We start from the raw sequence: 24584 nt of genomic DNA on the forward strand, positions 1-24584 counted from the left end.
TTTTTTAAGATGGAGTCTCACGCTGTCACCTGGGCTGGAGTGCAGTGGCGGGATCTCAGCTCATTGCAACCTTCGCCTCCTGGGTTCAAGCGAGTCTCCTGTCTCAGCCTCCCAAGTAGCTGGGATTACAAGTGCCCGTCACCACGCCCAGCTAATTTTTTGTATTTTTAGTATTGACACCATGTTGGCCAGGCTGGTCTCAAACTCCTGACCTTGTGATTTGCCCGCCCTGGCTTCCCAAAGTGCTGGGATTACAGGCGTGAGCCACCATGCCCGGCTAAAACTTTTGAACCATAACCACAATACAGTTATCACACTTTTGAAAGTCAATGGTAATTCCTTAATATTTAAATTTCTCAATAGGCTAATTTTTATTTTTAGGGATGGGGGCTTGCTGTATTGATGAGACTAGAGTGCAGTGGCTATTCCTGAGTATTGTCATAGTGACTACACCTCAAACACCTGGGCTCACATGATCCTCCTGCCTCAGTGTCCTGAGTAGCAGTACAGAGAGTATAGGCACTTCCCACTGTGATCTGCTTAGCTCATACCTTTTTAAAAAATGATTGGTTCAAATCAGGATCCAAAAAAGTTACATAAATTGCGTTTGATTAATGTGTGTCTTAGTTCTCTTTTAGATCTAGAGTGTCTCTCATCTTTTTTAAGAAACATTATTTGTTGAAGAAAATGAGTAATTCTGTATAATTCCCCACATTCTGGACTTTACTGATTGTATCCCCATGATTTCTCTGCCTCTTGTGTTTCCTGTTAACTATAGTAACTATAAGTTAAATACAGAAGTTTGTGATTAAGGTTTTTTTTAATTTTTGTTTTTTTTTTTGTCGAGGGAGGTAGGGTCTTGCTCTGTTGCCCAGGGTGGAGTGCAATGGTGCCATCTCGGCCCGTTGCAACCTCTGACTCCTGGGCTCAAGCAATCCTCCCACCTCATCCTCCTGAGTAGCTGGGACTACAGGTGTACACCACCAAGCCCAGCCAACTTTTATATTTTTTGTAGAGATGGGATCTCACCATGTTGCCCATGCTTGATTTTTAATAAGGATACTTCATTGGTGCTATTTATAGATTTTGATTTATTTCTAAATTGTTCTTTCAAAAGTTTCATTTTATCTGGTCATTTTATAGGACAGCTTTATCAGTTCCTGGTATAAATTCCTTTTAGCTTCAGCCTTAGAATATGAATATCTATACGTACATAATACTTCATATACACACGATATACACATATTCCCGTGTGTATATATGTGTGTGTGTCACCTACTTACATGTCCTGTTACTTTTCTATGAATCTTAAATTTGATAATGCTGTTTTGAATCTACTTCATCCCCTATATCTTCTGTATTCTTTCTACTTGAAATCTACCCTCACTATCTTGAATGATGAAGCCTGGTGACAACTTTTTAGATAATTTTATGTAAGATAATTATTTGCTAAGCCACCCAGTGACACACTCAGGTATTGTTTGTCTCCTTACCATCAGCATCTAGTAGGTCCTTCAAAATCAGAGCACTTTATTCTGTATTTTTAATCTATCTGTCTTTGCCTCTTACCCAGGAATGCAGACTTAGATGTCTATCTACAGAGGTCTAAAGTGGGCTGTAACATGGTTTTCCAGACTTTTTCTGTAAATAGCCAGATAGTAAATATTTTTAGCTTTTGAGTAGTTTTGTGGGCAACTACTTAACCCTGTACTTTGCTATTGTCAGTTGAAAGCAGCCATATACAAACTGTAAACAAGTGAGGCCGACTGTTCCAATTTATCCCATTTCTTTGCTTTTAAAAAAGTACCTATGTATTCGCTTAGCTGGAGTTGTTGTACAGGCTGTAGTTTGCTGACCACAGGACTAGAGGTTTGTTACCATGTGTGAATTTGTACTTAATCTCAGACTAAAAGAAAGAAAAGCTGGAAAACCACTGTATTTGATGAAATACCCCATTGTATAAGTGTTCCCAAATTAGCTTAGAATGTTATGAAATATTATGAGCCAGTAATGTCTATAGGCTTATTTCTGCCTGAAGACCATTAGTTTTAGATCTCTATATTTTAATTATCTTGAGAATCTCATCCTCATTGCCTGGCAAAATAAGCACAGAATAAATGCTTGTTGAATAAATAAATGAACCTCATACATTATTAATTTGTTTTTGTTTTCTCAAACTATTAGGAAATTTTGTCTGTGGCTAAAAAAAATAAAAAGGAGAACGAGGTAAGAGATTTATAAGATTAAGTTTAGAAGTCATATTTACTCCCCAGTTACTAGTCCTTTTTCTATAATCACCAGTGTACGTTTTTCTCACTTTATCCCGTTTCTTTGCTTTAAAAAAATACCTATGTATTCATTTCTTCCATATCCAACATTTTTCTTTTTTATGTATCAACTTTAGTTAGGTATTTTATTGCATGATTCTTGATGTATAAGTGTTAATTTATGGATCTAGCAATGTTGCTTTTAACTTGTGAATCTGGCAGTGATACAACTGCTCGTAGCCATGTGGGTATAAACCATGAGTCATCTTGTGGGAAGCTCTGAGGGATGCCTTTGATGAGGGGTGCCTTAATCTTGCTTCAGACCTTAAAGATTTTTTAAGTTTCTTAAAAGTTCTGTTTGAGAAGGCTTGATTTTCGAGCCACCTCTTCACTTATCCCATTTTATGTAGAGAGGTTCCTTGTTATCTCACTTTTTATTGCTCAAGTACTTAAAATTACCAGGTTGCATAGGGAAGCAAAATAATCATGACATGAAAATATTAATGAATGGATGTGAACTTCAAGTAGTTAATTTACATATTAAAGATTTTTAGGCCTTTGGGAAATTAATGTAATGTTTATAAAATGAGAGATACTCTATTTGGTCATACAATTTTGTCCAAAATTTATACTATAAAACTGTCTTGATTTTTATTCTTTTGTTAAGTATAAGGACTGGTTTATGGGTGCAGTTTAGTTGGATTTTTAAAGATTTAGTTAGATAAACTTTTAGTTGGATTTTTAAGATAAAGTCTTGATGTAATCTTCTATAATTTACCATGGGATTTTGGCTTCATTTTATAACTTACAGTCAGGAAGAAATAATTGTTAAGTACTGTATTTTAATGAATTTTGACACTTGCGTACACTTGTGTAACTGCCATCCAGATGAAGGTATAGAACATTTCCATTGTAGAGGGATCTCTTCTGTGTTTTTCTAATTATTTTTCCACCCCTAAACCCGGAGGAGGCCATTTTGTACACCTTTTATAGGATAACTTATTATTTCCTTTCCACTCAACATGTCTATGATACTCATTTATGTTGTTGAGCATTTTAGTAACTGGTTTCTTATTATTATTGACTAGTATTCTGTTGAATGAATGTTACAATTTTCTCATCCATCCCCTTATTGATGGGCATTTGGGTTGTTTGCAATTTGTGACTTTTATGAGTAAGGTTGCATAATAATTTGCATGCAAGTCCATGTGTAGACATGTTTTCATACTTTTTGCCTGTGTACCTGGGAATGGAATTGTTGTATTACATGGCAAATGTATGTTCATAAGAAAGTACAGATTTGTTCCCCCCAAGGTAAATGCATCATTTTATTCTCTTGCCAGCAATGTTTGAAAATTCCAGCTTACATTATTGTCAGCATTTGATAGCCTTTTAATTTCAGCTATTTTATTAAATGAGAAATGGCAATGTGTGTGGTTTTTAACTTGCATTTTCCTAATTACTACTGAAGTAGAGTTTATTTTTATGTTCTTGATGACTGTTTTCTTTCTTTTTTTTTTTTTTTTTTTTTGAGATGGAGTCTTGCTCTGTCGCCCAGGATGGAGTGCAGTGGTACGATCTTGGCTCACTGCAACCTCTGCCTCCCGGGTTCAAGCGATTCTCCTGCCTCAGCCTCCCAAGTAGCTGGGATAACAGGTGCACGCAACCACGCTCAACTAATTTTTGTACTTTTAGTGGAGACAGGGTGTCACCATTTTGGCCAGGATGGTTTCGATCTCTTCACCTCGTGATCTGCCCGCCTCGGCCTCCCAAAGTGCTGGGATTACAGGCGTGAGCCGCCATACCTGGCATATATGTTTTCTTTTGTAAAGTATCTGTTAGTATCTTTTGCCCGTCTCTTTTGCCCGTCTTATTTATGCATACTGTATTTTCTGTGTAACAGTTTAATAAATTATTGAGTGTCACAATATTAGAAGTTTGGAAGAAAGGTATAATTCTAATGATCTTTTCAAAAGTATGTGCCTGATTTTAATTTGTAAGGGTTATTCTCAGATTTTTTATATTTTATTTTATTTTATTTTTTTGAGGCAGTCTCCTGTCACCCAGGCTGGAGTGCAGTGGTTGTGTTCATGGCTCACTGCAGCCTTGGCTTCCTGGGTTCGAGTGATCCTCAGCCTCCCGAGTAGCTGGGATACAGGCAGTTGCGTGCAACCACACCCAGCTAATTTTTTGTATTTTTAGTAGAGACAGGGTTTCGCCATGTTGTCCAGGGTGGTCTTGGACACCTGGATTCAGGTGATCCTCCTGCCTCAGCTTCCAAAAGTGCTGTGATTATAGCATTAGCCACTGTGCCAGCCTGTTATTGTTTTTTTTAGTAGCTTTTCATTTGTAGAGGGATGGAGATGTCTGCAGTTTTTTAATCCAGATGTGATCTTAGTCTTCTATACTTAATGATTATAGGACTCAGTAGGGTTTGTTAGTTCCATTTTCTGATAAATGGTGGCATACAGCAGCATTTTGTATAACACATCTTATTAAACTTTTTTTCTCTACAGGATGAAAACTCCTCTACTAATCTCTGTGTAGAAAATCTTCAGAAAAATAAAGATTCAAATAGTATAATTAAAGATAGATTGTCTCAAACGGTTAGGCAGAATACTAAATTCTTTTTTGACCCAGTCCGGAAGTGTAATGGTCAGCCAGTACCTTTTCAACAACCGAAGCACTTCACGGGAGGAGTGATGCGATGGTACCAAGTAGAAGGCATGGAATGGCTTAGGGTAATGAATTGTAATTTTTAATACAACATATTGGTTTTATTTCTGTAGTAGCCTAATAATGTGATGTACCACAAGTGGAGTCATTTCTGTCATGTTTCATTATTATACATTTGTGTGTGAATACCTACTTTCTGATTTCTTTAACCTGAATTTTTAGACGTGGAAATTACCTTGTTAATGACTTCCAACACTTTTATGGCTTTAATAAAGGATTTTCCACAGTGTTGCTATAATTTATAGTGTGAATATATCAGTTTTAACGTAATTCTCATCTTTGGGTGTGATTTTTTTTAAAGAGAAGAAATGAAATATTGTAACCCTGTAGTTGCTTATATCCGAGTTTAAATACAGTATCTATTATTTCATCCAGATGCTTTGGGAAAACGGAATTAATGGCATTTTAGCAGATGAAATGGGATTGGGTAAGACAGTTCAGTGCATTGCTACTATTGCATTGATGATTCAGAGAGGAGTACCAGGACCTTTTCTTGTCTGTGGCCCTTTGTCTACACTTCCTAACTGGATGGCTGAGTTCAAAAGATTTGCACCAGATGTAAGACATGCTTTCTTATGTTAAAATTATAATTTTACATGTTTTTTTATGCTTCGTTGTTGTAGGAATTAAATTGTAGAACTCCTATAATTATATTGGTTCCTGTATAAATATTTTGTCTGATTTGACTTAATCTGTGGAGTACCCTAATTTAAATTTATATAGTATAGGTTTTGGAAATCCCTGACATCTTTCCTAAAATATTCCAGAATGATTTTCATTGCATTGGTTAATTTGATTCAACTGAGACAGACTTAGGTAGAGATTTTATTAAAAATTCTGCTTATTCTTCACTTGATCTTTGCCAAAAGGCTGAGAAGAGAGGAAGAGAGTTTTCTGTTTTTTGTAACTTTTTTTCTATACACGTTACCTTCTGCTTTTTTTTTTTTTTTTGAGATGGAGTCTCTCTTGCCCAGGCTGGAGGGCAGGGACGCAATCTTGGTTCACTGCAACCTCTGACTCCCATGTTGAGTTGATTCTTGTGCCTCAGCCACTCGAGTAGCTAGGACTACAAGCATGTGCCACCATACCCAGCTAATTTTATGTTTTTAGTAGAGACGATGTCTTGCTGTGTTGGCCAGGCTGGTCTTGAACTCCTGGCCTGAAGAGATCCGCCCACCTTGGCCTCCCAAAGTCCTGGGATTATAGATGTGAGCCACCGTTACCCCCGCACCCAGCCCTTCTGCACATTTTTGCCTTATGAGAAATTCTAGAAGTAGTGTCACCATCTGCCTCATTTTTTAATATATATATATATATATAATTTATTTATTTATTTTGAAATGGAGTCTCTCTGTCACCAGGCTGGAGTATAGTAGCTGGGACTACAGGCGCGCACCAGCACACCTGGCTAATTTTTTGTATTTTAGTCGAGACGGGGTTTCACCATGTTGGCCAGGATAGTCTCGATCTCCTGATCTTGTGATCCACCCACCTCGGCCTCCCAAGTGCTGGGATTACGGGCGTGAGCCACCGCGCCCGGCCTATATGTATTTTATGTATTTATGGGTTTTTGTTGTTGTGTGTGTGTGAGAGAGAGAAAGAGTTTGGCTCTTGTTACCCAGGCTGGAGTGCAGTGGCACTATCTCGGCTCACTGCAACCTCTGGCTCCTGGGTTCAAGCGATTCTCTTGTCTCAGCCTCCCAAGTAGCTGGGATTACGGGTGTGCACCACCACGCCCAGCTAATTTTTTATTTTTAGTAGAGACAGGGTTTCTCCATGTTGGTCAGGCTGGTCTGGAACTCCTGACCTCGGGTGATCTGCCTGCCTCAGCTTCCCAAAGTGCTGGGATTACAGGCATGAGCCATCCCGCCCGGCCCTTATATTTGTTTTTATGACTTTATTATTTTTATTTTTTCTTCAGACAGGATGTTGCTCTGTTGCCCAGGCTGGAATGCAGTGGCGCCATTCTGGCTCACTGTGGCCTTCACCTCCTAGTCTCATGTGAGCCTGCTATCTCATACCTGAGTAGCTCATGTGAACCTCCCATCTCACTCCACTGGGTGAGTAGCTAGCACTACAGGTGCGTACCCCCACACCCAGCTAATTTTTGTATTTTGTGTAGAGATGGGATTTCTCCATGTTGCTCAGGTTGATCTCGAACTACTCACAGACTTTAGAGATCTGCTTGCCTTGGCTTCCCAGAGTGTTGAGGTTAGAGGTGTGAGCCATTGTGCTGGGCCTGACTTTTTTTTTTTTTTTTTTTCATTTTTCTCCCGTAGTAGTTCAATGATTTGTTAGAATTGCTTGGCTTATTTTGCTATAGAAAAATAGAACTGAAATTTTAAATTATATTTTTTCCCTCAGAATGATTTATATTCTCTAAATAGTCAATTTTTACATTTTGTTCTTAAGTTTGATATAAATCAATATAAAATTTTTCAGATCCCTACAATGTTATATCATGGAACCCAGGAGGAACGTCAGAAATTGGTAAGAAATATTTACAAACGGAAAGGGACTCTGCAAATTCATCCTGTGGTAATCACGTCATTTGAAATAGCCATGAGAGACCGAAATGCGTTACAGGTACAAATGATCTTCATTGGTTTCTTTGTAATACATAAAACATGTTTTTTTTAAATTTATACCACTTTCTTACCATCTGGGAGCATTTGTCTAATTTGTTGTTGTTGAAATTGTAGATTATATTGTGCATATACCTTTAGAATCTGGAGACTTTTATTAACAGAATGATTGAGATGAAGGCCATCATTTGTAACAATATAATTAAAGCTTATGGCAGTTTAACATATGGCGTAGAATCATCCAGAAATAGACCTAATCTCTGAATGTATTACAGATATATTTGTGACAGTTACTTTGAATATACGGAATTTACCTATCTATTGTATTTTAATCAAATAAGAGTATTTGAAGACAAGTTATTTTTAGAGTATCTTATTGGACTATTTGTTAACATTTTCATTTGTTTTGATGTTGTAGCTACTTACTTAAATAATTTCCTGTTAGCATAACACAATTGAAAAATTGTGCCTTCTTTCGTGCCTTCTGTTAATTCATTTATTGATGTTTTGAACTTCTTCCTCAATGCTCTACCTCATTCATTTATAATTCTTGACTGCTTTGTTTTTCCTTTCTCTGGCTGTGTGAGAACCCTCTTAGTGCGGTACCCTTAAGTTTATCTTGCTTGGAAATAGGAAAGTACTTAATGGTTTCAACATAAAATTAAAACACATAAGTCGTAAGTGGAATAATTATGACTTGCATAATTATGACGAGTATTGTCAGGTTTTGCGTATGTGCTGGTAAAACTTTGGAATATGATTTGCAGAAATCTTAGCTCAAGAGTTTAGCAAAGTTGACAAATGTGTACAGCCTTAAAAAGTATTTAAACCAGGCCGAGCTTGAAGGCTCATGCCAGTAATTCCAGCACTTTGGGAGGGTGAGGCGGGCAGATCGCTTGAGGCCAGGAGTTCCAGACCAGCCTGGCCAACATGACAAACCCGTGTCTCTACTAAAAATACAGAAATTAGCTGGGTGTGATGGTGCACATCTGAAATGGTACGAGGATTGCTTGAACCCGGGAGGTGGAGGTTGCAGTGAGCTGAGATTGCGCCACTGCACTCCAGCCCGTGCTGCAGTGAGAGTCTGTCTCAAAAAAAAAAAAAAAAAAATTCAAACCAGCAGTCTGCAACCATTTGGCACCAGGAACTGGTTTTGTGGAAGACAAGTTTTCCATGGACCATGGGTGGGGGATGGTTTCAGAATGGTACAAGTGCATTACAATTATTGTGCACTTTATTTTTATTATTATAAAATTGTAATACATAATGAAATAATAGGGCCGGCCATAATGGCTCACGCCTATAATCCCAGCACTTTGGGAAGCTTAGGTGGGCAAATCACTTGAGGTGAGGAGTTTGAGACCTTCCTGGCCAACATGGTGAAACCACATCTCTACAAAAATACAAAAATTACATGGGCACAGTGGCCCAGCTCCTTGGGAGGCTGAGGCAGGATAATTGGTTGAACCCGGAAGGCAGATATTGCAGTGAGCGGAGATCATGCCTCTGTACTGTAGGCTGGGCAACCGAGTGAGACTGTGTCTCAAAATAATAATAATAATTTTATAACTTACCATAATGTAGAATCAGTGGTAGCCCTGAGCTTGTTTTCCATCTAGGGATGATGGGAGACAATGACAAGTCATCCAACATTAGATTTTTATAAGGAGCGCACAACCCAGATCCTTGGATGTGTAGTTCGCAATAGGGTTCATGCTCCTATGAGAATATATTGTCTCCTGATCTGACAGGAAGCGGAGCTCAGGCCATAATGTGAGCAGTAGGGAGTGGCTGTAAATATAAATGAAGCTTCGCTTTGCTGTAAATACACATAAAGCTTCCCTCCCTCACAGGTGCTTACTTCCTGCTGTGTGGCCTGGTTCCTAACATGCCATGGACCCCTGCAGGTCTGTGGCCTGGGGATTGGGGACCCCTGATATAAACCATTTCTTTACAGTAAGAGTAATATATACCGATTTTTTTAAAGGGTAGTATACAGGAAGATGTAAAAGCACCTGTAATTCTACCTGAGAACTACAACTTTTTTTTTTTTTCTTCCTGTTTTTGAGACGGAGTCTTGCTCTGTCACCCAGGCTGGAGCGCAGTGGCGCGATCTCGGCTCACTGCAAGCTCTGCCTCCCAGGTTCACGCCATTCTCCTGCCTCAGCCTCCCAAGTAGCTGGGACTACAGGCACCCCCTGCCACACCCGGCTGATTTTTTTGTAATTTTAGTAGAGACGGGGGTTCACCGTGTTAGCCAGGATGGTCTTGATCTCCTGCCCTCGTGATCTGCCCACCTTAGCCTCCCAGAGAACTACTTTATACTCAATAATTATAGCTAACATGTAGGTATAATTTACACATATGATCATACTATACATTCATTTTTTTTTTTGGTCCAAGATAGGGTCTCACTTTGTCACGCAGGCTGGAGTCCTGTGGCCCAATCTCAGCGCACTGTAGCCTGAAACTCCTGGGCTCAAGTGATTCTTCTATCTCAGTCTCCTGAGTAGCCGGGACGACAGATGTCCGTCACCACACCTGTTTCTTGTATTTTTTTGTAGGGACAGGGTGTCTCAAGCCATCCACCTGCCTAGGCCTCACAAAGTGCTGGGAGTACAGGTGTGAGCCACTGCTTCCGGCCTGCATTCACTTTTGCAATTTGTGTTTTCTACTCAGTAATATAACATGAAGACCCTTCTAATCTGTTTTCCGTACCCGTCCTGTAATGAAATAGTTAAGCTTCCTTGTCCATTTCATTTGCTAGTGGCTAGAAACTTTCGAATTTTCCATTTCAGTGAGCTTATGTTATCATTTCAAGGATCTTAGCTTACTCTGAGTGGGAGGTTCCAGGGCTTTTGTTGCTGAGTGCTAGCGGAAGTGACTGAGTTCACTTGCTAATTTGGCTTTCAGATTGCTCATCATTTGTTTCCTTGTTTTTTTTTTTCTCTCACCCATTATAAAAGGATATATATACATATACTTTTTTTTTTTTTTTTTTTGGAGACGGAGTCTCACTCTGTTGCCCAGGCTGGAGTGCAGTGGTGCAATCTTGGCTCACTGTAACTTCCGCCTCCCAGGTTCAAGTGATTCTCCTGTCTCAGCCTCCCAAGTAGCTGGGATTACAGGCACTCACCACCATGCCTGGCTATTTTTTGTATTTTTAGTAGAAACGGGGTTTCACCATGTTGGTCAAGCTGGCCTCGATCTCCTAACCTTCTGATTCTCCTGCCTTGGCCTCCCAAAGTGCTGGGATTACAGGCATGAGCCACCATGCTCAGCCCGATTTTTTTTTTTTTTTTTTTTTTAAGATAGTCTCCCTCTGTCACCCAGGCTGGAGTGCAGTGGCAGGATCTCGGCTCACTGCAGCCTCCGTCTCCCTGGCTCAAGCAATTCTCCTCCCTCAGCCTCCTGAGTAGCTGGGATTACAGGCGTGTGCCACCACGTCCGGCTAATTTTTGTATTTTTAGTAGAAATGAGGTTTAACCAAGTTGGCCAGGCTGGTCTCAAACTCCTGACCTCAGGTAATCTGTCTGCTTCGGCCTCCCAAAGTGCTGGGATTGCAGGCCTGAGCCACTGTGTCCGGCAAAGGATATTTTATATTTTTATCTGGCATTTTTAGATAGCTGTCTTACAGTGAGAGATAATTCAGGTTTTCTGGTTTTACCATATTGCCAGGAAAATAAATCTCTTCCTAGTTATTTTAATAAAGAAGACACAATACTATAAACTTTTTTGATTCTTTTGGGATATATAAAGCAAAATGCGAAACATTCTCTATACTCTTTCCTCAATTTGTCAGTCCCATTTTTTAAGGATACCTATATTTTTCAGATTGTTATTTATATTTCCAGAAATACTTTGTATTTCTGTTTGTTAATATAAATTAGATTAATTATAAATTTTCCTGATAAAGATATATGAGAAATCACAGATATTAAAATGAGAAAGTTAAAACATTTTCATGATAACTTTGTGAAAGTGAATGGGTGACTTTCTGTGAAAATATAAATTGCTTAAATAAAGAAGGGAAAATTCTAGTTCTATTTGATGTTTCAGCGTGTATGGAACTAATAAAAACTCAATTTTTAGTAGTCTAGCATAACAATATCAAAACTTGGGAAAACATTAGAAAAGAAAGCTACAACTGCATTGACTAGGGTCTGAATAGGGAAATCTTAAATTCAGAACAGGTGGAGTTCAAGCTTTATTGCGTATTTTAGTAGATAACTCTTCCAGGAACTGAAATATCTATCAATTTTAGGAATCCTTGTAAGTGGATCAAATGAAAACATGATCATCTCAGTAGTTACTGAAATTACATTTGATAAAATTCAACATCCATCCCTCATAATAGATGTTTTATTTTTAGAATTCTTGTTAGAAAAATCGTGAGATCATTGTTTAAAAATCTTTTTCCTCAATTCATTTTCTAGCATTGCTATTGGAAATACTTAATAGTAGATGAAGGACACAGGATTAAGAATATGAAGTGCCGTCTAATCAGGGAGTTAAAACGATTCAATGCTGATAACAAACTTCTTTTGACTGGTACTCCCTTGCAAAACAATTTATCAGAACTTTGGTCATTGCTAAACTTTTTGTTGCCAGATGTATTTGATGACTTGAAAAGGTGGGTAAGCCAGTTATTTAATGATTTAACCTCAAAAATCTGTGCTGTTACTCAAAATTACTTTCTTTTCAGTAACTGAATTAAAATGCCAAATATTTGGCAAGTTCTTTTTGGTGTATATTGTATGTTCTACTCCTGTCACAAATTATGTGAGAGCAGATTAAGAAAAGATTATTTAAAACTTACTTGCATTGGTTAAAGGAAGACTGCTGAATGCTACTTTAAGATAATATTTTTATAATAAGGTTATTTTATGTGTTACCTTTGTAAAACATTTTAAGATGGATTTTTCTCATTATATCCTCATGAAACAACCGGGGACAATAGAGTTGTTAAATTATTCCCTATCTCACATAAAAGAAAACCTAGGTATAGAGTTGTTACAAGGTAAGACTAGTTAGCACCAGAGCCAAAGTTAAAACTGAGGTCTCCCAATGTAAACATAGTGTTTTAATTCTGGAAACAATGTTTGAATCTTAGCTTATATAATAAAATCAGAAATAAAAGTAGTTTCCAGAAAGTAATTAGTAACTTCAGAATGGAGGAGGAGGTAATGTTAACATAATCTAAAACTGATTACAACGGAAATACAACCTGGGCAAAAAAGGTAATTTATACTTGTTTTGGCATCAGTGAAGGAAGTAAGCTAATTGGATGTGGAAATATAATTTTAAATTTTGGGAATTTATTTCAAATCTGGTTACCGAATGGTGTCTCAAGGTAGGCTACCTTATTGTGACTCTGGGCGCTATTATTGAAAGACAAGAATTCCAGGTACTATGCAGACATACTGAATTACAGTGTCAAGATAGGAGTTGAGAATCTGAGTTTTTTGAACATCCTTCTGGTGATCCAAGTTTGGGAACATCTAGTCTACTGCAGAAATGTTACTAGCATTTTCCACAGTTGGATGTAATGTTACCTATTATATATTATTAATCTGCATGCTCATACTTAATTGCTCATTGTAATATATATATATTTAACAGTGGGAAGGAATAAGCATGTATAATATTGTCAAGTTATGTATATGTTGAATTTTAAAATATTGTAGTGGGCCATACTTAAGACTGGTGGAGAAAATCATATGACTTTGGTTTTCAGAGATAGTTCTTACTTTTGTAAAGTAAAATTATAAATATATACCTTAATCTTACTTGATTTTTATACTACTGTACGGTTGTTAATCTATTTATAAATCAGAAAAGTGTTCCCTTTAAGCTCACAGTTCTTGATGGTTCAAAAATCCAATCAATTTATCTTTGTTGTTTGAATATGTTCTTTTCCATTATAATTTTTAAAAATTGCACCTAACGATTTGGTGCAACAATACTATGTTTCAGTATCACAGATTATTACTGTAAATAATCATGTATCATGTTGACATAACTTAATTTATGTGGTTAACTTAAACATTTTTCTTTTCCAGCTTTGAGTCTTGGTTTGACATCACTAGTCTTTCTGAAACTGCTGAAGATATTATTGCTAAAGAAAGAGAGCAGAATGTATTGCATATGCTGCACCAGGTTTTCTATGTTTTCTTATTCTGCTTAACCATAGGCTCAATAGAGTATAAAAGGAACTCTGGAGATCACCTGTCTAATCCTTTGTAGTGGAGATTTGAAAAATGAAGGTCCTCCTACATTTAAATGACTCCTTTGTTTTTTCTTCTCTTGAGTTTTATGACAGAACTCAAGTGCTTACCTAAGTTTTGTCCTTTTCAGATAGTATACTCATTTTACCCCAATGGTTACGGAGAAGTTTGTCAAGCACAAAACAGAAATTTGTGGTTTTTATGGAATGCTTGCCAATAATACTTTTATAATTTACATCCTTGCATGACTGTCTCATCTATTTTTATTGCCTTCTGTAATCCCTACCCCATCCTACCTATCTTTAATTTAGAGAAACATTATCTAATCTAGTCACATGAGCCTGAAAAGCTTCTCAGTTGTGGTGTAGCAATTTTATTCGAAGTCTTTATCATTTTTTCTGATATTAAATTTTATACATGTTCATGAGAAAAATGTGAAGCAGGAGAGAACTGAAAAGTAAAAATATCACTTCCTCTTAAAATTGTACTTCCTGGTAGTGTATGTGGAATGATTGTGTTGTGTTATATGACAGTCCAGACTCTTTTCTGTCTTTGTGTAAACATGTGTGTTTTATGTGTATTTTATGAAGAAAAAGATTGTAAAAATAAAATTATTCCTTAAGATAGTCTTTTAAACAGTTACCAGAAGATTATTGTCCTTTTACTACATGTAGATTTAAATCAGTGGTTTTTAATAACTGCTTATTATCCCACTGTCCTGTTCTACTATAATATAAAATTATACCTATATCTTCCTCTTTTCAAAATTTTCTACAATATAAACAAGGTTGTAGTATCTCTACTTAACATTACACCTTTGCCCATTACTGGCTATTTCCTTAGGAAAGAATTCCTAGAATGTATATGTTAGAATTTACAGATGATGGCTTCTTTGAAGGCAAATTGCCCTCCAGAAAAGATTTATATGACATACGTCCATATGAAAATACTTATTTACTCAAGCTTCATACCAATTTTGAGGTTAGAAGTCCTTTACAGTGTGTTGCAGAGATTAAAAAGGATGATTATTGCTGAATTGAGATGTTTATAGATAGTTCCTTGTGACCATATTCCAACATATGTTGGAATATTTATTTCTTAATGGTTTATAATAACTATGTTAAAAATAAGTTAATGGTCTGTATGTTGTGAAGAATGTCTTTCCCCTCCTCACGTTTTGGGATAAACTTTGTTTATGGTGTCTTTTTGTGTGTTTGTGTGCACAAGTGTGTGTGTTTATATTTAAAATTTTCTTTTTTTCCTGCTGTGACTAGCCAATGATCGAAATTTCAATGTGCCAATAGTTATAGAAGTTTTTAAATGTCCCAGTATGAATTATTGGGGTAAATGACTTATTTAGGAAGAGATGTGTTTCGACATCACATCCTCATCAGTAGTTAAATCCATATAGTGTAGCAAAGGATTAAGTTTCTCTTCTTAGGAAATTTAATTAGAGAGTCAAGACAATGAATATTTATAGAATTGGTCACTTACAGGTTACCTCACAGAGTATACAGGTAGATAGATATTCCTGAGAAATGATAATCTGCCTTTTGATTGAACATTTGTAGTGCTTGTCGTAGTTGATAATTCACTGGAATTATCCAGTGAATAATTGGAATTGAAGATAACTTCAAATTTCCATTAATATTAAGATATGATAATGGACTTTTATTATATCTATCCAAATTCAACAGTTTATCAAAAATAGGGGCAGATTTTGAATGTTCTACCAATAAGAATATTCTGTGCAATACTGTGCTTAAATTTGAGTTTATATTACTTTTATACTTTGTCCTAATTATGTTTTAATGCATTACTGGAGGAAAAAGTTTTCATTCAAAATGAATTCAAATTAGTTGGAGATAGTTTTAAATCGCTAGTATAGTTTCTTAACTAGTTTCTATATGCAAGAATTCTTTCCTTTTTTTAATGCAATGTTTGCATAGAGATGGGATTTCACCGTGTTAGCCAGAATGGTCTCCATCTCCTGACCTCGTGATCCGCCTGCCTTGGCCTCCCAAAGTGCTGGGGTTACAGGCGTGAGCCACCGCGCCTGTCTGGAAGTGTTTTAACATGTTTATGAAACATTTACATATTTTTCCTGATTTGCCTGTGGGCATATTTGTTTTTGGATTGATGTCTGTAGATACCAACACTGGTAATGTGTTTACTGTCTCTGTCAATAGTCTGGTAATAGTTTGCATAAACATTGCATAGTAAAAAAATTTTTTTTTTACTTTCCATTTAAAGTTATCTAAGCTTGCTACTTTTCTATTTCCGCCCCATATGGAAGGCCAAAAGCAGTATAACTTTTACAAATTATGTATTTAAAATTTTTTATTTTAAAATTGTGTGTACACAGTAAGATATTTTTAAATATTACAAAAATTTAGAAAATAAAAAGTAAAAAGCAAAACTTTCTGTTTTCCTTCTGCACTTACTTTCTTATCTCCAAAGTATAACTAATAGATTTTTTTTTTTTTTTGAGACAGAGTTTCACTCTGTGCCCAGGCCTGGAGTGCAGTGGCGCGATGTTGGCTCACTGCAACCTCTGCCTCCCAGGTTCAAGGGATTTTTCCTGCCTCACCCTCCTGAGTAGCTGGGATTACAGGCGTGTGCCACCACACCTGGCTAATTTTTTTGTATTTTTACTGGAGACGAGGTTTCACCATGTTGGCCAGGCTGGTCTCAAACTCCTGACCTCAAGTGATCTGCCCGCCTCAGCCTCCCAAAGTTCTGGGATTACAGGTATGAGCCACCGCACCTGGCCAACAGATTTTTTTTTTTTTTTTTTTTTGGGAGACTCTGACATCCAGGCAGGAGAGTAGTGGTGCCATTGTTGGTCATTAGGTTGGTATCTGCAGCCTCCGACTCGTACTCCTGGGTTCAAGTGATTCTTCTGCCTCACCCTCCTGAGTTGCTGGAACCAAAGGTGCATGCCACCAGGTCCAGCTAATTTTTGGTCGATGGGTCTTGTATAACTCTTACTTGTTTCTGTCCGCTTAGAAAGCTTGTATACTAGGGAAAACATATATAAATACTTTTTTTATATATGTGTTTCAGCGGTATGGTGTGCCCCTTCTTCTACATATTTGCCATTTCAGTTAACATCAAACTATAATATTTGTCAGTGGATGTGGTAGAAAAATACCTTGTTATTTCGTGTTTTTCTTAAAGACATGGACATGTTTTATTTTTTTTATTTTTCTGAGATGGAGTCTCGCTTCATTGCCCATGCTGAAGTATAGTGGTGTGATCTCAGCTCACTGCAAGCTCCACCTCCCGAGTTCATGCCGTTCTCCTGCCTCAGCCTCCCAAGTAGCTGGGACTACAGGCGTCCGCTACGACGCCTGGTTAATTTTTTCTATTTTTTAGTAGGAGACGGGGTTTCACCATGTTAGCCAGGATGGTCTCCATCTCCTGACCTCGTGATCTGTCCGCCTCGGCCTCCCAAAGTGCTGGGATTACAGGCGTGAGCCACTGCACCTGGCCAGACATGTTTGTGGGCATATTTATGAAACATTTACATATTTTTCCTGATTTGCCTGTGGACATATTTGTTTTTGGATTGGTATCTGTAGTTACCAACACTGGTGATGTGTTTACTATCTCTGGTAATAGTCTATGATTAGCCCTATACCTGTTGGGTATTTAAATCCAGAGTCCTGAAAATGAGCTTTATTATATATGATTACTATATATAAAGCATTGTTGGTATTTAAAGGCAGGGGTATAAAGAGTATACAATTTTTTATTATTATTACTTTTTTTGAGTCGAAATCTCTGTCGCCCAGGCTAGAGTGCAGTGCCACGATCTTGGTTCACTGCAACCTCCGTCTCCCAAGTTCAAGCCATTCTCCTGCCTCAGCCTCTGAGTAGCTGGGATTCTGTAATCCCCCCACCACACCTGACTAAATTTTTGGTAGTTTTTTTAGTAGAGACCGGATTTCACCACGTTGGCCAGGCTAGTCTCAAACTTCTGACCTCAGGTGATCTGCACACCTCTGCCTCCTAAATTGCTGGGATTACAGGCGTGAGCTACCGCGGCTGACCTAGAGTATACAATGACTTTAAACAAGTGTTTGTTCTCTTTTAATGACCCAAATATTTTAATAATGGCATAATTGTCTGTTGCTTCTGTGTTCTCTTTATAAATGTGATAATCGTTTGTAACCACCTCAGCTAATGAAAGAGAATAATTTTAAACCTGAAACTTTAGAACTTACCGAAGAAACTTGTATGTCTGCATCACTAGGTCAGCTGGCTTTTTACTGAGTTTAAAACCTCATTCTATTAAAAAATTTAAGTTTTTTTAAAGTTTTTAGTTTTTTGGGTACATGGTAGGTGTATATGTTTATGAGCTATATGTTTTGATATTGATACAGAAATGTAATGCATGATAATCATATCATGGAGAATGGGGTATCTATCCCCTCAAGCATTTATTATCCTTTTTTAATTTTAATTTTAATTATCCTGGATTAGTGATCCAGTTACACATGATACAGCTATATACCTTTTTTTTTTTTTTTTTTTTGTGGAGACAGAGTCTTGCTCTGTCACCCAGGCTGGAGTGCAGTGGCACATTCCTGGCTCACTGCAACCTCTGCCTCCTGGGTTCAAACAATTCTCCTGCCTCAGCGTCTTGAGTAGCTGGGGTTATAGGCACTCACCAGCAAGCCCAGCTAATTTTTGTGTTTTTGGTGGAGATGGGGTTTTACCATGTTCACCAGGCTGATCTCAAACTCCTGACCCAGGTGATTCTCCTGCCTCAGCCTCCCAAAGTGCTGGGATTACAAGCGTAAGTCATTGCACCTGGCCTCCAGTTAGACTCTTCCTTATATTTTAAAATGTAAAAGTTAAATTACTATTGACTGTAGTCACCCTTTTGTGCTACGAAATACTAGGTCTTATTATTTCTACTTTTTGTACTCATTATTTAAAAAATTTTTTAAAATTTTTATTCATTTTTATTGTTTCCCCTTTTGTATGGTGCTGATAAAATCTAATTTTAAAAGTTGTGGGCTATAACTGAAACTTTAACCCTAAGAAATACAAATGCTACCTTTATATTTTTACTTTTAAAATTATTTGAGATAGGTAACAGTTTTTAAGAGAAAAGTAAATTCTGAAATGCTGCGGACAAATACTGTGAGTTTACCATTTGGTCTGGTCTGGGAAAATCTCAAGAAGATATTTTCACCTTTTGAGATTTGATATTACCTATATAGGAAGTCAAAAGATAAGGTAAAGGAGTATATGGGGACAGTATTCCTTGAAAAAAAAAGAATGTTTAATACTCATATTTTTCTGTTCGTGTTTTAATTTTAGATTTTAACACCTTTCTTATTGAGAAGACTGAAGTCTGATGTTGCTCTTGAAGTTCCTCCTAAACGAGAAGTAGTTGTTTATGCTCCACTTTCAAAGAAGCAGGAGATCTTTTATACAGCCATTGTGAACCGTACAATTGCAAACATGTTTGGATCCAATGAGGTATAGTGGTTTTGAAATGTATTGTGAAGGAAACTTGACATAAAATTTCTCTTTTTTCCCTTTTTTTTTGAGACAAGATGTTGCTTTGTCACCCAGGCTGGAGTGCAGTGGCACAATGGCTGCTCACTGCAGCCTTTACATACCTGGCTAATTTTTTTGTGGAAACTGGCTTTTTGCCATGTTTCCCAGGTTGGTCTCAGACTCCTGGGCTTAAGCAGTCCGCCCACCTTGGCCTCCCAGAGTGCTGGGGTTACTGGTGTTAGCAATTGCGCCTGGCCTAAATTCCAGTTTTAATGGCCCCTTGTTTATTTTCAGGACGTGGGTGAATTTGTATCTGGGGTATAAGGCATAAGGCCAAGTGGCAAAAGTTGTTTCCTAGTATCTGCAGTCCTGCTAAAATGTAAGTGATAATCCTTGTATTAATTACTTTGCAGTCATCTGGAATACTTATTAAAAATTTAGGCCTGGCACAGTGGCTCATGCCTGTAATCCCAGCACTTAGGGAGGCCGATGCGGACAGATCACCTGAGGTCGGGAGTTTGAGACCAGCCTGACCAACATGGAGAAACCCTGTCTCTACTAAAAACACAAAATTAGCTGGGCGTGGTGGCACATACCTGTAATCCCAGCTACTCAGGAAGGCAGAGGCAGGACAATCGCTTGAACCCGGGAGGTGGAGGTTGGAGATGGAGGTTGCGGTGAGCCGAGATTGCGCCATTGTACTCCAGCCTGGGCAAGAAGAGTGAAAATCCGTCTCAAAAAAAATAAATAAAATAAAACAAAAATTTAGATTTCTGTGCAGATTAACTCTAAACGCTTTCTGGGAATGAACTTGGAAATTCATTTTTAACAAGCACACAGTTATTTGAGAATCCCTGTACTGAGGACTTGGCAACTAGACTAATCTCCAAATATACAGCATCCAAAATCTGAGTTGCTCCAAAATTTGAAACTTTGTGAGTGCTGATACGACACTCAAAGGAAATGCTTACTGGAGCATTTCTATTTTCCCGTTAGGGATGTTCAACTTGTACAGTTTCCTTGCTGAAGGTTATTGAGAACCAAAAGGATTAATAATCACTTTGATGATTATTATCACCCACCATATTATAGGAGATAGAGGTAGGATGTTATCATTTAACTCAAGGAGACCCTTAAGTTTTGTTTAACTGTCCAGATTTTTTATTGTCCACTATGGACCTGTAGATTTTATTTTCAAAATATTTATTGTCATGCATTTTTAAACAATAGAACCACCAGACTCTCTTCTCCCCCCCCCCCCCCTTTTTTTTTCTTTGAGACAGAGTCTTGCTTTGTTGCCCAGGTTGGAGTGTAGTGGCATGATCTTGGCTCACTGCAAGCTCCGCCTCCCGGGTTCACGCTATTCTCTTGCCTCAGCCTCCCAAGTAGCTGGGACTACAGGCACCCGCCACCATGGCTGGCTATGGTTTTCTATTTTTTTAGTAGAGATGGGATTTCACCATGTTAGCCAGGATGGTCTCGATCTCCTGACCCAGGTGATTCACCCGTGTTGGCCTCCCAAAGTGCTGGGATTACAGGCGTGAGCCACCGAACCCCGGCCTCTTCTCTCTTTTTAATAATTAATTATAATTAAAGGAAAGGTCTAGCTATTTACAAATTTACATTATTTGTCTGTTAATGAGCAATTTCATGCAGTGTTAACCAGTCTGAAGAAATATCCTCTGTAGTGCAAATTTCTGGAGCCGTGTTTCATCTTTAAGGTATTGAATCCTTTTGTGTAAGTTCAAAGTAGTTTTATTCGCCCTTCATTTTTCCCTATTGAGATACGAAGGCCCTTCCTCTTACTTTCAGATATTGTCGTCCATGTTAAAATTAAACTAATTTCCTACAACATTTGTATTTCTCTATAGATTGTCATTGTGTACATAAAGTATGCCTTATTTTGTTTACATTTAGAACCTAAGGATATAGCTTTATAAACTGGCTTTCCTTTATTCGTTCCCTTTTAGAAAGAAACAGTTGAGTTAAGCCCTACTGGTCGACCAAAACGACGAACTAGAAAATCAATAAATTACAGCAAAATAGATGATTTCCCTAATGAATTGGAAAAATTGATCAGTCAGATACAGCCAGAGGTGGACCGAGAAAGGTTTGAATTTGAAAATGAATTTAAGTATTCTTTAAACTGGCACCATTTTTTGTGTTTCTCATATGTATGCATTATTCGTTTTGGTAGAACTGTTGTGGAAGTGAATATCCCTGTAGAATCTGAAGTTAATCTGAAGCTGCAGAATATAATGATGCTACTTCGTAAATGTTGCAATCATCCATATTTGATTGAGTATCCTATAGACCCTGTTACACAAGAGTTTAAGGTGAATACTATTTAATTCTAATTTACTGTTTTGATTTATATTACTTTTATATTGGTGGAAAATGTTACTTTGTTTTGATTATAATTATTAAAAATAAGTATGGTGCTATTTGTCATTAAGATTGTAATCCTTCAGTAAGCTAAGACAGTCTTCTCTCCGAAATTTCAGAGAACCTTTTCAGGGTTAGAGAAATGGTCACTTTCTATGAGCAACTAGTTTTTTTTATTTTTTTATTTTTTATAGAGACAGGGTCTTGCTGTGTTTCTCAGTCTGGTCTCAAACTCCGGATTTCTCAGGCAGTGCTGCCTCAGCCTCCCAGAGTGCTAGGATTACAGGCAAGAACCACCATGCCTGGCCTCTATGCAACTAATATTTTTATTTATGTGTTTTATGTGAACAGCTAATAATTCTAAATTTAGTAATTGATTTGTACTCTGCATATTTACTTGCTATATTTTAGAGAGAGTGGTCTTTTCACTGTTTCTTTTATTATTAATATGTGGCTTATCAAAATCAGCCTCGTTGCTCATTACTTAAAGATCAACAGATAGCCATAGAATAAAACTAATTTTTATTTGGAGGTTTTCACATTAAATAAATGAAGTTGCTTTCTTTGGTAGTTGATAGAAAGATAGCATAATATTAATAGAAATAAATTCTTAGTAACCCTCAATAACCCTTGTTTTGAAGTAGTTTACAATAGACTTTTCCGCTTCTGGCAATATTGACATTTTGGGCCAGATAATTCTTTCTTAGGAGGTAATGTTCCGTGCACTTAGGACATTTAGCAGCATCCCTGTCTTCTACCCATTAGATGCCAATAGTATTCACTTTCCTCAGTTATGACAACTAAAAAGTTTGCTGCCACCACCAAATATACCCTGGAGATAGGTGGAGGGCAAAATTGTCCCCATTTGAGAGGTGCACTGCTTTACATCTTTATTAGAGTAAGAAAGAAGACAAAACTTTTCCACTCAGATGGAAGTAGCTCTCTCATGAAGTCATTTCACCAGAAGGTGAAAGAGTCTTTATCCACAGTATTTGGATTACTTATCAGCTCTTGTATTTTCTCTAATTTCTGGTAAGAATTCTAGCAGTAGTTTACCTATACATTTAGTTGGAAATAATTCAATTATAAAGAATAAGCCTGAGTATGTACCCATAAAGTTTGACATAATTGTTCTCTTTCACAACGTCTTGGAGGGAGGAGTGTTGAGGTTAGATCAAAGTTATATTTGTATTTTATTTTGTTTTTGTGAAGTTGCTGGTTTTACATTCTAGAGTACGTCTTTGAGTAATAACTATCTTCTGATTTACAAAGATTGAATAACAGGTCAGTTTTTAAGTTTTTTAAGTGACTTGGCATTGAAAATTGAACTTTCCAAATGGCTTTTGTTTTAACAAAGCAAATGACATTTTTCTCTCAATTTTTTCTCTCTGCCCATTTTTAAGATCGATGAAGAATTGGTAACAAATTCTGGGAAATTCTTAATTTTGGATCGAATGCTGCCAGAACTTAAAAAAAGAGGTCACAAGGTGATACTTTTGATTGGAATTTTGGATTGTTCAATTATTTTTTTTATTAATTGTTATAAATATTAAGATGTTTTATTTCAGGTGCTGCTTTTTTCACAAATGACAAGCATGTTGGACATTTTGATGGATTACTGCCATCTCAGAGATTTCAACTTCAGCAGGCTTGATGGGTCCATGTCTTACTCAGAGAGAGAAAAAAACGTAAGACTACTTATGTCATATATCCCAAACGATTCTTTTATAATTCCTATCTTGATTTCTGAAGTAATATTCTAAATAGACCCACAAATTGATAAAAAGATAGAAATGACCAGAAACCCTGTGGTTTTATCAAAAACAAACATTTTGATTTAGTACTAAGAAGTCTTAATTTTTGATTCAAATATATATATCTTCTGGCACAATCTTAATAATAACCTACTTAACCATCACTGTAAGAATATTGGGATAGTAGGAAATTTTTTGTCTTTTTGCCCTGTTCTTAACTTTCTATTGTGAAAATATCAACTGTATGGCAAAGTTGAAAAGAAAAAAAGCAACTGTAAATCCGCCTATAATCTGCTGCTAACATTTGACTATACCTTTTTAAAAACACGTTTCCTGTAATAGTGTTGCTGTGTCCATTCATTTAATCCTATTTTTTTTTTGGTGCATTTTAAAATAAATTATAGATGATACTACCCTTTTCCGTAATGACTTCAGCATATTTTATCTTTTGGGGTAAAATTTACACATACTGAAGCAAATAATGTATACATTTGCTGAATCTTTCTGACAAATGGCATATGTAAATTTATACCTAATCCCTATTAAGATATAGATGTTACCATGAGCCCAGAAAGTTTCCTGTGCCCCCTTCTAGTCAGTTCACCCTCCCAGTCACCCCATGTGTAAAGACAACTACAATTTTTTTCATCATTTTTTGATAACTAGCTTTTCTTATTTAAACATTATTGTGATACATGATTTTTAACAAAATTAAGGTCTCTTTAATATAGGTGCTTGGATGATAAAAGGTAACAGCACAGATTTTGTTAACATAATTGTTTTATATATCTGAATGATTTGTTTGGCCTCCTTTAACTCTTTAATAGTTGTAACAAAACATTTTTCTCCTTGAGTCTTGTTGGTAGATTTCTTTTAATCTGTGGTATTTACATCCTTTTTGCTTTTAGATGCACAGCTTCAACATGGATCCAGAGGTATTTATCTTCTTAGTGAGTACACGAGCTGGTGGCCTGGGCATTAATCTGACTGCAGCAGATACAGTTATCATTTATGATAGTGATTGGGTAAGTTGGATGTACAGAAAGGAATATGCTGATTATATTTCCATTTAGATTTTTTTTTTTTTTTTTTGAAATGGAGTCTCACTGTGTT

At 36.9% G+C, this 24584-nt stretch overlaps 1 protein-coding gene across 2 annotated transcripts in view; it reads left to right on the forward strand.

Annotated features, from left to right (window-relative positions):
* The window catches only part of HELLS (helicase, lymphoid specific), a 53888-nt gene that overhangs the window by 21485 nt on the left and 7819 nt on the right, over nucleotides 1-24584 (forward strand). Inside the window, exons 7-19 of one of the 2 annotated variants that reach the window (XM_007963627.3) lie at nucleotides 2185-2226; nucleotides 4784-5008; nucleotides 5379-5561; nucleotides 7446-7589; nucleotides 12025-12221; nucleotides 13651-13747; nucleotides 14659-14796; nucleotides 19150-19311; nucleotides 21303-21442; nucleotides 21530-21668; nucleotides 23121-23204; nucleotides 23286-23405; nucleotides 24380-24496. In XM_007963627.3, coding sequence (XP_007961818.1) covers nucleotides 2185-2226; nucleotides 4784-5008; nucleotides 5379-5561; nucleotides 7446-7589; nucleotides 12025-12221; nucleotides 13651-13747; nucleotides 14659-14796; nucleotides 19150-19311; nucleotides 21303-21442; nucleotides 21530-21668; nucleotides 23121-23204; nucleotides 23286-23405; nucleotides 24380-24496 — 1788 coding nt within the window. The remainder of the gene's footprint in view (nucleotides 1-2184; nucleotides 2227-4783; nucleotides 5009-5378; nucleotides 5562-7445; nucleotides 7590-12024; nucleotides 12222-13650; nucleotides 13748-14658; nucleotides 14797-19149; nucleotides 19312-21302; nucleotides 21443-21529; nucleotides 21669-23120; nucleotides 23205-23285; nucleotides 23406-24379; nucleotides 24497-24584) is intronic. The other variant, XM_007963625.3, reaches the window with a different exon arrangement.

The sequence above is a fragment of the Chlorocebus sabaeus genome, chromosome 9 (assembly GCF_047675955.1).
Source record: "Chlorocebus sabaeus isolate Y175 chromosome 9, mChlSab1.0.hap1, whole genome shotgun sequence".
Lineage (NCBI taxonomy): Eukaryota > Metazoa > Chordata > Mammalia > Primates > Cercopithecidae > Chlorocebus > Chlorocebus sabaeus.